This window comes from Diorhabda carinulata, chromosome 2 (assembly GCF_026250575.1).
Source record: "Diorhabda carinulata isolate Delta chromosome 2, icDioCari1.1, whole genome shotgun sequence".
In the NCBI taxonomy this organism is placed as follows: domain Eukaryota; kingdom Metazoa; phylum Arthropoda; class Insecta; order Coleoptera; family Chrysomelidae; genus Diorhabda; species Diorhabda carinulata.
Genome location: NC_079461.1, coordinates 6,547,428 through 6,563,541, shown reverse-complemented (window position 1 = coordinate 6,563,541; position 16,114 = coordinate 6,547,428). Strand labels below are relative to the sequence as shown.

Here is a 16,114-nt window from a genome sequence, read left to right as displayed (position 1 = left end):
GCTCTGATTGCTATTACAGAGTAAATAGTGCTCGTTTTTATCACTCATGCCATTTAAACGTTTAAAGGATTCAAATTATGATGTATAAAATGGCTCAATAATCTAATATGAAGTTATATTTCTCATATGTTAATTATTTAATTTATTAACATTGCTATCGTAAATACCTATGTGTAACAACAATTCGTTTTTTAAATATAATGTTTTAATTATAAATAATAACAGCTTTCCTTTAGCAAATGATTTATTTCAAATTCAGGTGATAATATCAGCTCACCTGTTCTCACTTAGATATAATGGGTCAAATGGAATGACAAATTGAGACATTCATTCAGTTCGTTGTATTCTAACCCAAAATCCACTTGTCTATACAATAGTGAAAAAAAAAATTCCGTAAATCTTATCCACGATGTTAATACTTAAACAAATAAATATACCCTCAAATTTATCAATCAATCTTAAAATAACTGAACTGAGTTATTTCCGTAAAATGAAAATTGGTAATCATCGGTAAAGAGGAGGTAAATATCCCAATTCATCTGATTTGAGTAAAGTTAAATGGGACGGAGAATTGAATGAGCTGCACTTAAATGAAATCAAATTTTCTGAGATTTCATGTAAAAGGAACGCTACTCAAAGTTTATGAAACAAAAGTTAGACAGAAGATGAAAAAGCATCTTCGTTAATAACTAACATAAAGATATATGTACAATTATGTGTGAGGGTGTTATATTTTTGTTAGGTCTTATCGAATTCTCAACTCGTAACTTACAAATATTTTTTTGGCAATGTCATTGAACTGAGGAATAAGTTTACAGTTTTATTCTTTAGTCTGTAAAAAAGCATAGGCGTAACAAAATATATATCTTTACGAAATCTAATTCGTTCTTATTTTCTTTATTTTTTTACATGTAATGTAATGTATGTCGTACTCAAAGCATAACATGACACAAAATAACGCAGTGGAATACAATCATGACCAAAAACATACACAGATGAAGCTCTTATAAGATATTAGAAATGTAACTTCATTAGTTCGATGCTATTTTTATTCTGGGAGAAAATATCGTTACTTTTGATTTTACAAATAACTAAGTATCACTGCTAATTGATTTGAATTAATATTTTCTTTGGTAATTCTAACCTTGTTTTAATTTTGGTTAGTGGCAGTCATAATACAATAACTACAACTTTGCACGTTGCCTGACTTTATCAAAGTTGTATTCAGTCATTACATCGTATTTCACTCGAATAATGTAAATGATTCTCTTCATTTCAACAAATTGAATCTTGAATTTCAAATAAATAATTTGGAATATTTACAAAAAAAAAGAAAACTGAGCAATATCTGTAAACTAAGGTATTTTAAAAGTGTCAAACAAAGTAAAGGTATATTTAATTTATAAATTGATACAATAAACGTTTAACTTTTAAACTCTGTACAACTTTACTTAAAAATCTTTTTAATTAATCGTTACAAAAAATTACAGATTAAGCAAATAGATTGTGGTACAATTATTGCTTGATCATTCTTCAATGAGAATTTTAGTTATTAAAATAGTTTATATTCGACTATAAACTATTTCAATAACTAAATTTCTCCTTGAAAAAGCTTGAGCTTCAACAAAAATAAATCGCAACTTTTTAAATTGTTGTACTTATTTATTTTGCTCGCCCCATATGAATACAATGTTTTCTTGAGACATTTTATACTTGTTTTATGTTTTATGTTTGCATTTGCTGTTTTTGTGCTATGCCAGGCGTAGTACGCCTATGGTAGGATCTATCTCAAGCATGGTAAACTACAGGCATGCGTATTCGGAATATCATTTATATAAGTTTATTCGGTATCACAAGGTGACCTCTGATTGAAGAAAATAAGTTAAATCACTCAAATACTCCAGTAGTCTAAGTGCCGGCTTAATAGCAGGTGCGAGGTCTCGTAAAATTTTCACATTTTACATTTGTCAGTACCGGTAATAACAAATATTTACAGAATGTCTACACCTCAATCAGATACAGAGAGAAGAAAACAAATCAGTGTTAGAGGCATTGCAGAACTAGATGATGTGAACGAAATAAAAAAAACATTCAATAGACATCTGCATTATACTCTCGTTAAAGATAGGAATGTTGCTACATCTAGAGATTACTATTTTGCTTTGGCTTACACTGTTAAGGACCACTTAGTATCTAGGTGGATAAGAACTCAACAATACTATTATGAAAAAGATCCCAAGGTATGTAAAAAATATATAAATTTTACATTGAAAATTAATTAAAGCAAACTACTTTTCTAGTCGATGGAATTTAGATATTAATACAAATTTGAAACACTCCTTTTTAGTGATAAAATTTTATAAGTATAATGAATTTTAATATTTTTTATAACAATAATCTTTTTAAAAATATCCTACATAAACTATTAATAAAGTAACTTGTTCCTCATTGTTTTGCACTTTGAAATGTTGTTAATTTGCTTCTATATAATAATTGAAATACCGCCTTATCTATTAAATTTATAGTGTCAAAGTATTTTATAATTTAAACTGAAGCTCTTTATATTAAGTTTGGTACCACTGAACGTTTTCCATATTCTTTGGTTAACAAAAATAAATTATTAAAAATTGTACCCACACTTATTTTTAAATATGCTTAATATAAAAAGGAAGAAATTGATGCCAAATGTTAAATATTTTTGTTGGCACTTTTCTAACAAATGTATAAAATATATTAAACCAAATAGAAAGTTCAAAGTGAATTATTTTCAACTAAAATATGATTTAAAAAGTAATTTGAAATTGAACAACTTGGTTTGAATTATAATGAAGATTTAAAAAAATCCTAGATTCATGAAACAAAGTGGTCTTAAATGCAATAGTTGGGATATGCTTACAATACTATTTTTATTCTTGGATAAGCCCACAATACTGATTTTACTCTATATTGTAATTTTTTAATACTGTCCTGAATTTACCAAGTCATCAATGTCAAATATATTAAAGCATTGTAATATTTAAGTTTTAGTAATACTAATTAATTCTAATCAAACTAGTTACAATGGAACATATTGATGGTGAACAAAGTTATTTCACATTTCAGTCTCATTTAGAATTTTTGTTGTTTCTCAATATCCAGGGAAGGGCGATCGCTTCGTCTTCCAAAGGCAACCATCCCGGCATGAAAAAAAAATTATCAACTGTTTCAATTTAAATAAATTCCCGCTCATTCCAGTGTTACCAATTAGTCAGTAAGTTCTATCAAATAAACATTAAAGTTAACAAGACTATATATATAAAACATGGCTGCAGACCTTATAGGGCTATGGTTTAAAGTGTCCCGCTTTTCTCCTACTCTTTGTTCACAGCTGCATTGCACCAGTTTGTTATCCCTAACTTCTATAATTTTCCTTTCAGTGTCTAGTCATTTTCTACGAGGACGCCCTTCTTTTGGAACCTTCTCCACTTGTTAAAGCTCTTTTCGCTCACCTGTTTTCTTCCATTCTGACTAGATGCCCGAACCAACGCAGTCCTTTTGCTATTAATATATAGATGATCTCGGAAATTCGTTCTCTTTCCACCTTTTTCTACTCCTTTCTCCCATGTATTTAGCCTGTTTTCCTCCCTTTTATTCTTAGCTTCGCATTCCTAGAGCTATTTTTTTATCTTAAAAGCTTTTCTAGAGCTCCAACTGTTTTATTGCCTCTTTAATTTCGTCCCCTTTACTTGTTACCTGATTGTTTTGCTCTGTTATGATTTAATGGTTTGTCACTTGAAAAGTCGTTCCCCATTTCCTTATACTTGGTTTTATATTCGTTGACACGTAAGCCATATCTTTTTGCTGTCTTTTCAAATAGTAAAATAGTAAAAATATTTTTTGTAGTTCCAGTTTTGTTCTGGTTATGAGCATTATGTTCCTTGGGATCGGAATCCACTACCTCTGTGAATCACCTCGTAAATAAAACTGTTGTTAACAGATCGCCCTGTTTGAAGCCTTTTTTTGTTTCGAATTTTTTAAGCTCCAAGTTTTACTAGAGCTTGGAGTTTTCGTAATATTAAATTGTATGCCTGTTTAAAGTTGATAGGCAAGACTTTGCAAGAAACAAAAATGCTAAGCTTACTATACCGGTGACAGGATTAAACCTGTGCAAGCAAAAACTGATTTGTGTTAACAGAGGCTTATAATTTTAATTCAGGTTGCGTTAAATAGTTTTCAAGACATAAATATTGAAATAATTAAATAAAAACAACGAAAGTAGATCCAGAAAAGCCCGTAAATAAAAAACTAACACTCAAATAGAAAAAACCGAGACTTTTATTTGATTTTTTTCTGCCATAAATATAAATGAACCAAATGAGAATGTTACAGAAGTAAAATATTTGAAACATTTTGATCATTCAGGTTTTTGGATAATCACTATTTTTTTTCATACTATGAAATAAATTGACAGTTTTTATAATGCTTGGATCCGCCCCTGAAAACATAAAACTTTTTTACTGATACTCGACCACAACAGTAAAAACAAAATAATTATTTTGTTATTGAACTGTTAAATAACCTTTATTTTAATACATTTCAAAGTTGAATATATAAATAATGAAACATACTTTGACTTCCATTTTTTATGACCGCTAAAACAAAATTGAATTTTTTTGTACTGATAATTCAATTATTCAATTCCAGAGAGTATATTACCTTTCTCTTGAATTCTACATGGGTAGATCCTTACAAAATACAATGATTAATTTGGGAATACAGACACCTGTGGATGAAGCCCTCTATCAGTTGGGTTTAGATATAGAAGAACTGGAAGATATTGAAGAAGATGCTGGTTTGGGAAATGGAGGTTTGGGTCGTCTGGCTGCATGCTTTTTAGATTCCATGGCAACTTTGGGTATGTACATTCTAAATACTGAATAAGGAGGGTGGAATATTAAAGATTTAACATATAGATTATATATTTTGTGTCAGTAAAAGTAAAGTATAAAGTGATATATTTAGATTTTAAAAATCTATAATTAATTACATATTTCGTTAGCGTTTAACTTGGAATAAATAAATTAATTGAGAAATTTATGATATTAAAAATCAGGCAAACTTTATTATTTTTGCAAAAGGATGTGAAATTGTTACTGGCTATGCAGTAGTAGTTGACAAGTAATAACCAATAAGAAGTAAAATTAGTATGATGTTCGGTTGGCTCCATGCCAGTGCCATTGAATTGGGAAAAATAAATTACGTCTCAATTCTCGACAGTGAGAATTTTGGTTGAAAACTGCTGTTATGATGAAAAAATGTAATATAATAGATGTTTTATATCCTTTTCATATTGTAATTGTTGGCATAAAGGAAATAAAAAATATGTAACCCAAAATTTAAAGTGCTTTATGCTGGATTTGTCATTAACTGTGGAATTTAAAAAGTTGCGAACTAAATTTTTAGGGCCAAAATAACCTGCATATTTTGATCTTTGTCTATACGGTTTTCATCATTTTTCTTTTCTCATTCAAGTTATTTCTATTTTTGTATTTATGAACAGCAGACAGATGATAGAAGTTTATCTTATTGCTACAACATTTTACAGCAGTCCAAATGAAAAGATCATTTTATATGTGTATTCAAGGAGTAACTTAATGCATATAAAGAAACTATAGGGTGAAGAAGTTTTTCTAGTTAAAAATAAAAAATACGGAAATTTTCAGATTCAATATTTGCAGCTCTGAAAATATTTGTATATTATTTATCGAGTGGCATTCTGCCAAATTTAAAACTCTATACGTGTTATACTTGTTAAATCTAATTTTATTTTGAGAATAAAAATATTAAATAAGAAATAAATCAATAAAAAAAATCTTAAAAATTTCTAGTACAAGTAAACGAATTCTAGTTTTAGTAATTTATGAATGTTGAATCTTGCAAGAATTAAACTTCCCATGTTTGTTATTGAGATTGTATTTGAAGCTTAGATATTTTCTACATACTTTTTACCACAATTTTACATTCATTATTATTATTATTATTATTATTATTGGGAACAAAATAAACTGTTTTTTAGCTGGATGACAATAGCTTACAGTAATTGTATGTGTTTGGCTAAAAGAAAAGAGTGTATAAATAATTTTATTTATATCCCTTTCTTTAATTTGTGGTAGCATGATTTTTGTATAGAGATTATTATTAAAAATAATCTGAAGTTCCATAGCGGCTATAAGGATATAAATATCCAATATTAATTTCAAGTTGAAATAAGATGATAATGTCTATATGAAAGTACTGAAGAACAATCTCTGTTTGATTAAAAAAATAAATAATTTGTGACAATATGATGATCGACCAATTAATTAAAATTTCCATTTTCACATCTATATCCATATTTTTGTATTTATTCAAAGATAGTTTGAGATTATAACTCTAATTCTTTGTTTACTGACTGGTTGTTTCATGTGTCATATGCTTTGTTTTCAAAATTGTTCAGAAATTGTCGTATAAACACCCTAATCTCTTTTCCTTTTACCAATATAGCTCTTTGATGTGGATCCAGACCCTCATGTACCTATCTCATCCACTATTTACTGTTTTTGCCATATTTCTCAATTCCTTCAAAGTTTCCATCTTTCTGTTCTATCCATTTCATTATTTATGTTAGAGTGATATTTTTCATACTAGTACTTCTATTTTTATCCTGTTTAACTTAGTTTTTTCCACTATTTAATTTAGGTATTGAATTTCCATTGGGTTTTTGTCTCATCTGCTCTCCCAATTGTACAATTTTTACTGCATATGTTACAACTGGGACTGCTATTTTATTTTCACATATTTATCTATATTTTTGTATTTATTCGAAGATATTTTGAGGTTATTCTATCTGACTTTTCTTGTTTTACCTATTTATTTATCTATTTATTTCGTTCTTTTAATTCCAGTAGGGTTTCCAGAATTATTTTCCTTTTCATACTGTTTCTTTCCACTATTCTCTTTAGGTATTTAATTTCAATGGCGTTTTTGTCTTATCTGTCCTCCCATTTGTCCAATTTTTACTACATACATTACAGCTGGGATTGCTATTTCCATTTTCAAATCTGTGACAATATTATAGTATTTTATATGGAGATTATAACTAATTATACACTGACAGTCTATCACCTCCAATTATATTTTTGTGTACTATACTTCAAATTAATTGTTTTATCTAATAAAACATATTCAAGTTATTATAAAATATTTATTGCAGGAATGGCAGCTTATGGTTATGGTATCAGATACGAATATGGTATTTTCGCACAAAAGATTATCAATGGCGAACAACAAGAAGAACCAGACGATTGGTTGAGATATGGAAATCCTTGGGAAAAAGCAAGACCCGAATATATGCTACCTGTAAACTTTTATGGACATGTTATTGACACTAATGAGGGTAAAAAATGGGTTAATACACAAGTAGTTTTTGCCCTACCCTATGATAATCCCATACCCGGTTATAAAAATAACGTGGTTAATACTTTGAGATTGTGGTCTGCAAAATCACCAGTGGATTTCAACTTGAAATTCTGTAAGTACTGTGCTTTCTCAAGTTTCCTATCATAATAATATATTTTCAATTCAATTCATAACTTTAAAATTATAATCCATACAAATTGTAAATGAATATAATCTTTGCTTTTTCTAGTCAATGATGGTGATTATATTCAAGCTGTGCTCGATAGGAATCTCGCAGAAAATATATCCAGAGTTTTATATCCCAACGATAATTCATTTGAAGGAAAAGAACTTAGATTGAAACAAGAATACTTCATGGTCGCTGCTACCTTACAAGATATTATCAGAAGATTCAAAGCTGCCAAATTTGGTACTCGCGAAGCTACAAGAACTAATTTTGATTTGTTACCTTCCAAAGTAGCCATACAACTGAATGATACCCATCCATCCTTGGCCATACCTGAATTAATGAGAATATTGGTTGATATTGAAGGTAAAACAATATTTTGTGTAAGATATAGGAGAGCGTAGAACCAACTTTAATAGTTGCGTTTGCATTTGTTAATTAAAATAATATTTGACAAATCTTGTAATCATATCAGAACTAATTGGAATCACTATCCAAATTATATATATGATCTGATGTATTTCCTTTCTTCATTTCTTGTTACCTTTGCTTGTCACCTAGTTCGCCCAGCTAACTGTGGGTCTACCCTTTTTATCTTCTTCCAATATTTTTTTTTGTTTTCAATTACCTTTTCAATACTCATCTGCTCTACATGACCAAAACATCTCAAATTTGTGTCCTTTTATGGTCCTTATTAATAATAATTGTATTAGTCAAATAATTCACTTAGTTCTTTATTGCCTTGTCTTTACCATATTTCACCTACTTTCTTTCCTCTATAGCCACTTTCTTTCCCAGGTAGCTAGTATTTTTTGTTCTTTATACATTGTCCCAAATTCAACTAACATTTAGGTCTTCTAACCAATTTGTATGTTTACTTTACTTCCTTTCATTATTTTTTTTTTATTTCTTATTATTTCTTTTTTTTTTATTCTATTTTTATTTGGTCTCCTAGTGAAGTATGCACCTTCATTTCACATTCCTTGTCTTTATTCTCTTCACTCCCAGTCCATTCCATACACTATTTTTTTTTTCATTTCCATCCTTTTTGTTTTCAACTCTGTTTCAAATGTATCACTAATTATCTTAAGTCTTCCTGACTCCTTGCTACTATTGCAACGTCGTTTGCAATCTCATTGTATATAAATTCAACCTTTAATGTATATAAAATATTTGTGTAATCACTTTAATTCTAAACTCCATCTGTTTGTATTGTTCTCAAGAAGTAGCTTCTGGGTTGTTTGTTCTTTGAAGCAACAGAAACAACGTTTTTATGTTGGTATAATTTTTTTAAATTTACAATATTTCATTTTATTCTTCTATAACTTTCCACTACACTAGGGTAAAGTGGAACGGGCATTCAGCTATGGTCATTCTAATTTACCATGATGTTCTCTTTAAACTTATTGTGGTAATCTTCTAAATACATATTTGATATCTAATTCTGAAAATTATAAATCAACTTTTTATTTCATTCTATAATTATTGCCTTTCCGTTAATGGCAATAGAAAATGAATTATTTATTGCCACTACATAAAGCACATATCTACATTGTCTGAAGTATGTTGATTCTCTGAAGAAGATAACTTAGTTCTCAAAACATGTGTTAGAAAGTGTGAATATTTGTATCTCCAATGGTTCTAGAAATTTGTTATAATTTGTGATAATAATTTGCTAATTCACCTTATCACACGAGGAATGTTCCTACTACTTTTAAATTTTTACTTTCTATAACCTCTTTAGGTCAGTGATAATAGATTTGTAAACATTTCAGTTTCGAAGATAACAAAATAAAAGGAATGTGCATGTTAGTGATGTGTTTTTGTATTGGTATATAATTACATCACACATTATTATGTCTAATGTAAATTATCATTAATTATATTTCAAAGCAATCCTATTTTTGTTCAAACTTTAATCCAGTGTTTTAATTATAGACATTTATTTATACATTAAAATTTTTGGTTTAACAGTTTGTAACTTAATATTATTGTAATTTCGTTATTAATAAGTTTTATTTTATGCACTCATTGCCAAATTTAAATTAAACTGAGCAATTCCATCACCATTACGTTGAAATCACCTTTGGAACAGCACCATTTTATCGAGGAAATCCCAACTAAAACAAAAAAGGATTATGGATATTCAAATTTTCAAACCTACAAAATTATTATTATTGAAAAATAATTTTGAAAAAATGCCAGGAAATCAAATCACGATTTTTGTTTAAGAGGATGTCGCACAAATAAACTCAAAGGCTACTAGATGGATTTCCATGCGGCTTTCACCAATAAATAGGGTGTTTCATGGGGAAGGTTTTGATACATAAGAAAAAAATCAATTCAAGACGCCATGTAATCTATTAAAAATTAGAAAGTGTCCGACTCATGACCTTTATGACATTCATTTATAATACAAATTGACCAATCAGTCGACTTCCAATACTGACTAAACTATTAGAAAAGCGACTAAAAATCAGAATGATAGTTATATTTAATAAAAACAAAGTTATTGCACAGAATCAATCAAGTACAAAGGATAACAAAATCATGCAAGACCTGGGAGATAGAAAAGTAATGCTCCGGGATATTCCATGATGTAAATCAGGTTTTTGATAAAGCTTAACAATTGGTTCTACTTTACAAAATTAGAAAATTCTTAGTTGCAGAATCCTCAAACATCTATTTAACCGATAATGAAATTATATTATAAATTAATATAGAGTTACCACACTTTAACACTAGAATATTAATTTCACTTTTCAAGGCTATAAAAGAACTAATTTAATCAGGTTTTATTGAATAATATACTACTTTTATATTACAATTATTATTTAGTAACAAAAATATAATATTTTTCTTCAATTCAATCACATTACATAATTATCCTTTTTACTAGCATTCTCACTGAGTCCATAATTTTCCCTTTAATTTAAAATATTTATTTTTTAACTAATATAAACGGGCACTATCTGAAGGCCCATGTGCTCAACGACCCCTTGGTCGCACACAATGTAACTATACTTATAAACTAAATAGGATTAGCTATAGGAGAACAGCTTCTCTTTCTTTACCTTTGCAGTCAAATTCGATCTGATATTTCAAAATTTGTAAAATCGATTTACACAGTCCAGTTAGAAGAAGTAACAAATATCTCCTTTGATGCAAATGGTTATCCTTGATTGCTGCAGTTAACATAAGCATCCCGATAAGAGCTCCTACCTCAATAGCATCTGATGATCTCTAAGTGGCAGACACTTCTTGTATTTTTCATATTTTAATGCAATTTCAAAAGTGTGTAGTTCCAGGTCTAATGTGCATAATATTTCTTGCGTCTGTTCTGTTTCGTTACATTGGTTTTAGCGAAGTATGCTACGCGATGGCATAATAATCATTTCATTAGCGCCATGTGCCGAAGTATATTGTTTGTGATCTTCACTTCGAGGAGGTGCATGGTTATTTACCTGAACGTTTTGATTTGAAGGTAAATAGTGCGCCAAAGAAGAAACCTTATCCTCACTATCTGATTCACAAACCGGGTCAACCTCCAAGTGGACTTTCTCTTATTTGAATTTTTCTTATTCCTATTATCTGTTACTAATAGCTGAAGAAAAAAAAAATAATATACGGGAGCTGCGCACTTAGAATTTATTGCATTTTTTTCAAATGGTTTGTAAATTTCTCTAGAAACGAAATCTTGACAAACCATGAAACTATTTGAAAAATAATTTCTTTGATAACACACAAATTATAGGTTTCTCTAGTTAAAGTTAAGACAGTAAAAAAATGAAATATATTTAGTATAAGCAACTTCACTAGTTAAAAATCTCTAGTCCAAATGACGTTTAAAAATTTGTTTGCTATTATTTTTATAAAAAGAATTTTGAAATGTGTCTTTTGTTATCTTATATTTGATATTAAAATATCTGATGTTGAAAAAACTATTATCAAAATGTTAATTCAAGGACGTATCAATAAAAATATCAAAATGCAAACAAACTCGATGATAAACTATCATATTTTATATAACCTTACTATTTTATTTAGCTTAAATAATGATGCAACAAAGTTTTCTAAATGTTTATGACAATTAAAAAATAATTAAACATTGCGATAAAAATTTTATTAAAAAATTAGTTACTTGAATTATGCAAACACTGAATTTGTATATATTAAATCACTGCTGCCGAAATGTGATGGCTGAAACATCAGATGGAATCTTACTGGAGAAACCAAACCAGCTAAGAAGTCTCAAGAGATGTCACATCAATAATAAACTGAACAAATGGCTAAATAATCACATGGAGTCTTACTGGAGAAAAATTCCAAGCTTAAGATTTATAACTATACCAAATGAGAAGTCACATCAATAGTGAACTGAACAAATGGCTAAATAACCAAATGGAGTATCGTTGAAGAGACACTCCAAGCCTAAGAAAGTCCAAAGCATTAATAAACAAATCAGCTAAAAATTCTGAGATGTCCAGAGACGACAATAAACTAGTGCTCGGTCTACTGACAGGCCACTGCCCTGTCGAATAACAACTTAAGACGATAAGCATGGCAGAAAACTATACTGCAGACTTTGCGAGCAAACCAGAGAGACTGCAGTGCAAGAAGAGTCAGCATATTTTGGAAGTAGAACAATTAGATATAGTCATGCACAAGACATCTTTTAGATACCTCAAACAATCTAGATGTGATTTTATTGGAAGGAGCCCAATATCAACAATATGCATCTGGTACCTCACAATTATTAGCCGATATCTATTTCATTATTAGAAGCTTATGTTGACAAATATTCATCATTATTCTGACTAGCCTTATTCAATTCCTGGATATTCTGAATCTCAAATCATCATGGTATCTTGTCCCAATAAATAGACACATTGGATATTAGGTGTTAATATACAAAAGGTAATTGTTAAAAAAGCAATTTTATTTTTTCAAGGACTCCCATGGGAAAAAGCTTGGGACATAACTGTCAAGACATGTGCATACACCAACCATACCGTTCTTCCCGAAGCTCTCGAAAGATGGCCAACTTCTTTGTTAGAAAGTATTCTTCCTAGACATTTGCAGATCATTTATCACATAAATTTCTTGCATTTACAACAAGTCGAAAAACGCTGGCCCAACGATTTGGACAGGATGAGACGTATGTCTTTGATTGAAGAAGAAGGCGGTAAGAGAGTTAATATGGCACATCTTTCTATAGTTGGTTCACATGCTGTTAACGGCGTTGCCAGAATTCATTCAGAAATTATTAAAGCTGATTTGTAAGTATTTTTCCACTACAACAAAATCAATTCCAATATAAATTTAATCTTTATAAAATTTTAATTGATACGAATGAGGAAGACAAATTATTTTTGTTTGCAGATTCAAAGACTTCTATGAATTAACTCCAGAAAAGTTTCAGAACAAAACCAACGGTATTACGCCGAGGAGATGGCTGCTACTCTGCAATCCTGGATTGAGCGATTTGATTTCAGACAAAATAGGAGAAGAATGGACTGTTAAACTCGATCAATTGAAGCAATTGAAAAAGTGGGCTAAAGATCCAAACTTCCAAAGGGCAGTTATGAAAGTTAAACAAGAAAACAAATTGAGATTCGCCCAACTTCTAGAAAAAGATTACGGCGTCAAAATAAATCCTTCGTCCATGTTTGATATTCAAGTTAAAAGAATCCACGAATACAAGAGACAACTTCTCAACTGTCTCCATATCATCACTCTTTATAATAGAATAAAGAAGAACCCTTCAGCAAAGATTACTCCAAGAACTATCATGATTGGAGGTAAAGCTGCTCCCGGTTACTATACAGCCAAGAAGATTATTAAACTTATCAATATGGTGGGAAACGTCGTTAATAATGATCCTATAGTCGGAGATAAACTCAAAGTCATATACTTGGAAAACTATAGAGTCACTTTGGCTGAAAAAATCATGCCAGCTGCAGATTTGAGTGAACAAATTTCTACAGCCGGTACTGAAGCTTCAGGAACAGGTGATTTGATAAAATTTAACTATTTACTTGATTAACTGTCTAATAAATTTCTCCGACTACTATTACATTTTACTTTACTTGATAATTATGTATTGAAAATCTCCCATTCTATTATTTTCCTTTTACCTTTTCATATATTGGATCAGAGCTCTGGTTCCTCCTGTACCATATTTTCTTTTGCAAACATTCCTTAATTCCACTGAAGTTTTTGTGTCCCCGGTTACTTTATTTAATCTATCTATTTATTTTTTGTTTTTAATGGTTTTTTACATCTTTCAGTCTTATAATAAGTCTATACCAATTCGTCAGCTTCTTATTTATTCTTTCTGTTATCGATTCTTGTCCTACTCCAATTTCTTTAACAACATATAAATTAAATATTTTATGCTTAGTCTGTATAGGTATAAAGTGAGCTTTTAGAACCTTTCTGACTATAGTTTACCTCAATAGGATGAGTTCTGATTTCAATGCTGTAGTAGTGAAATGCCTATATTTATTTGGAAAGTGTAAAGTTTTTTTAGGTAGTAATTGATAACGTATTTTGATAGGTAACATGAAATTTCAACTTAATGGCGCCCTAACTATCGGTACACTTGACGGTGCCAACGTCGAAATGGCCGAAGAAATGGGTAATGAAAATATTTTCATCTTTGGTATGACGGTAGACGAAGTGGAAGCCCTTAAGAAGAGAGGTTATAACGCTATGGAGTACTACAATAATAATCCCGAATTAAAACAAGCTGTGGATCAAATTCAAAATGGATTTTTCAGCCCCGGAAATCCGGATGAGTTCAAAGATTTGGCTGATATTTTACTCAAGTACGACAGGTTCTTCCTGCTCGCTGATTATGAAGCTTACATCAAAAAACAAGATGAAGTCAGTGCTGTGTATCAGGTATGTTCAAAATAAATTTTCTTTGTATCCTGCAAATATCTTTAGATATATATACTAATATAAGCAATCAGTAGATTTTAAATATGCAAACTGTTGGTGAAAATAATTTATAATTGTTTCAGAATCAGTCTAAATGGTTGGAAATGGCGATAAATAACATTGCAAGTTCTGGAAAATTCTCCAGTGATCGCACAATCATCGAATATGGTAAAGACATATGGGGAGTATCACCCAGTTACGAAAAATTACCCGATCCGTCTATTCCGAGAGAACTAGCTTTAAAAGATAATTAAATATCTTCTTTTTATATAGATTCTCGTCATTATACGACTTTTGTAAAGTTGTATCGCTTAGTATCAATATTAGGAGTTAAGTATTCTTCAATATGTAGTATAAATATTGTTGATTCCTTGAAATATTTTACTTGCATAAAAAATATGTACGTTTAGTGATAGAAGTACAACATTTTAATTCAAGTACCAATAAGTCTTTTAAATTGGGGATGTTTATAAATTTCTTCCACCTAATTTTTAACTTTATTAGTTTATTGAACCAGAACAAGATATTTTTTTGTTATAATCGACAGAATTATCAAATAGCACAATTATTATGAATGAAAATCAGAACAAAATCACCAATAAAATCACCGGCCATAAACTAATCGATTTGTGATCATAAATTTACATCAGAAAGTATTACTTACAGTTGTCGCAGAGTTGCATTTTTTTTTCAAACTCCAGTTTATGGCATGTAGGGAGGATTTCCAGTGAAAACCTCCCTTTTGGAAACTTCTAAATAATGTAAACATTTATACAAAAACGTTTAGAATCGATCGGTTTGAAAACTTTGAAAAAGGTTTGGGCACACTTAAGTCTTTCTTCATATTTATTGCTGTATTTGCTAATTTCTTCTTTGATGCTGAGAACTTTCAAGTCTCTCTCTCCATTATTCTGTTAGGGATGTACCATAGAACGGCTCTCTAACAATAAGAGGAACTTTATATGGAGTAATCAATTTGAATTCTAATATTTTCGATATAGTATACTCAAAATTAATAGTTGTATCAAAATCTGTTATAGGACATATTTATATCCTATTTTTACATTGAAAACTATAATTTAAAAACCATTACAAAGGTGGTGTAGATTTTTATAAATAGTAAAAATGTACTTTGTAAAAAGAAAATTTAAAAAAGTCCTTTTCGCTTTACTAAATTGTCCGATAGACCCGAATAATTTTTTTAAAATCTCGATTTGATCAGACTGTAGGTAGTAGAAATTAATATCTTATTTCGAGTGCCATTAGTAAACATTTAATTAGTAATAAAAGCAAGTGATAATTATTTTAGACTGCCAGATTTTGTTGAAAAAGTATAAATATTATTTTAACATTGAACCTGAACCATCATGAACAAATTGTTGTTAAAGAGCACTAAAACCTGAAATATTTTTATATTGTTTACAAAGAAGTTTTAAATATACATGTGGCATGTTTCTGAATAGTTTATTTTTCTTGTTAAGATTATTAATAAATATATATGTATCTATTAAAACGGGTTTTAATCAAATTATTATAATATATGTATATGTTAGGTAAAAATTTTTT

General features: G+C 29.5%; 1 protein-coding gene across 2 annotated transcripts; it reads left to right on the top strand.

The window, feature by feature from the left end:
- The first annotated feature begins 1,735 nt into the window (after nt 1–1,735).
- Nucleotides 1,736–16,061, top strand: LOC130903468 (glycogen phosphorylase). Of its 2 annotated transcripts, XM_057815579.1 has the most exons (9): nt 1,749–1,937; nt 1,997–2,240; nt 4,684–4,894; nt 7,232–7,549; nt 7,667–7,969; nt 12,555–12,882; nt 12,986–13,614; nt 14,163–14,509; nt 14,632–16,061. In XM_057815579.1, the coding sequence occupies exons 2-9, from the start codon at nt 1,998–2,000 to the stop codon at nt 14,800–14,802; spliced, it is 2,550 nt and encodes an 849-aa protein (XP_057671562.1). In that variant the 5' UTR covers nt 1,749–1,937; nt 1,997; the 3' UTR covers nt 14,803–16,061. The 2 variants fall into 2 exon arrangements, with proteins under 2 accessions (XP_057671561.1, XP_057671562.1); XM_057815578.1 differs by having other exon boundaries at nt 1,736–2,240.
- Nucleotides 16,062–16,114: the final 53 nt, after the last annotated feature.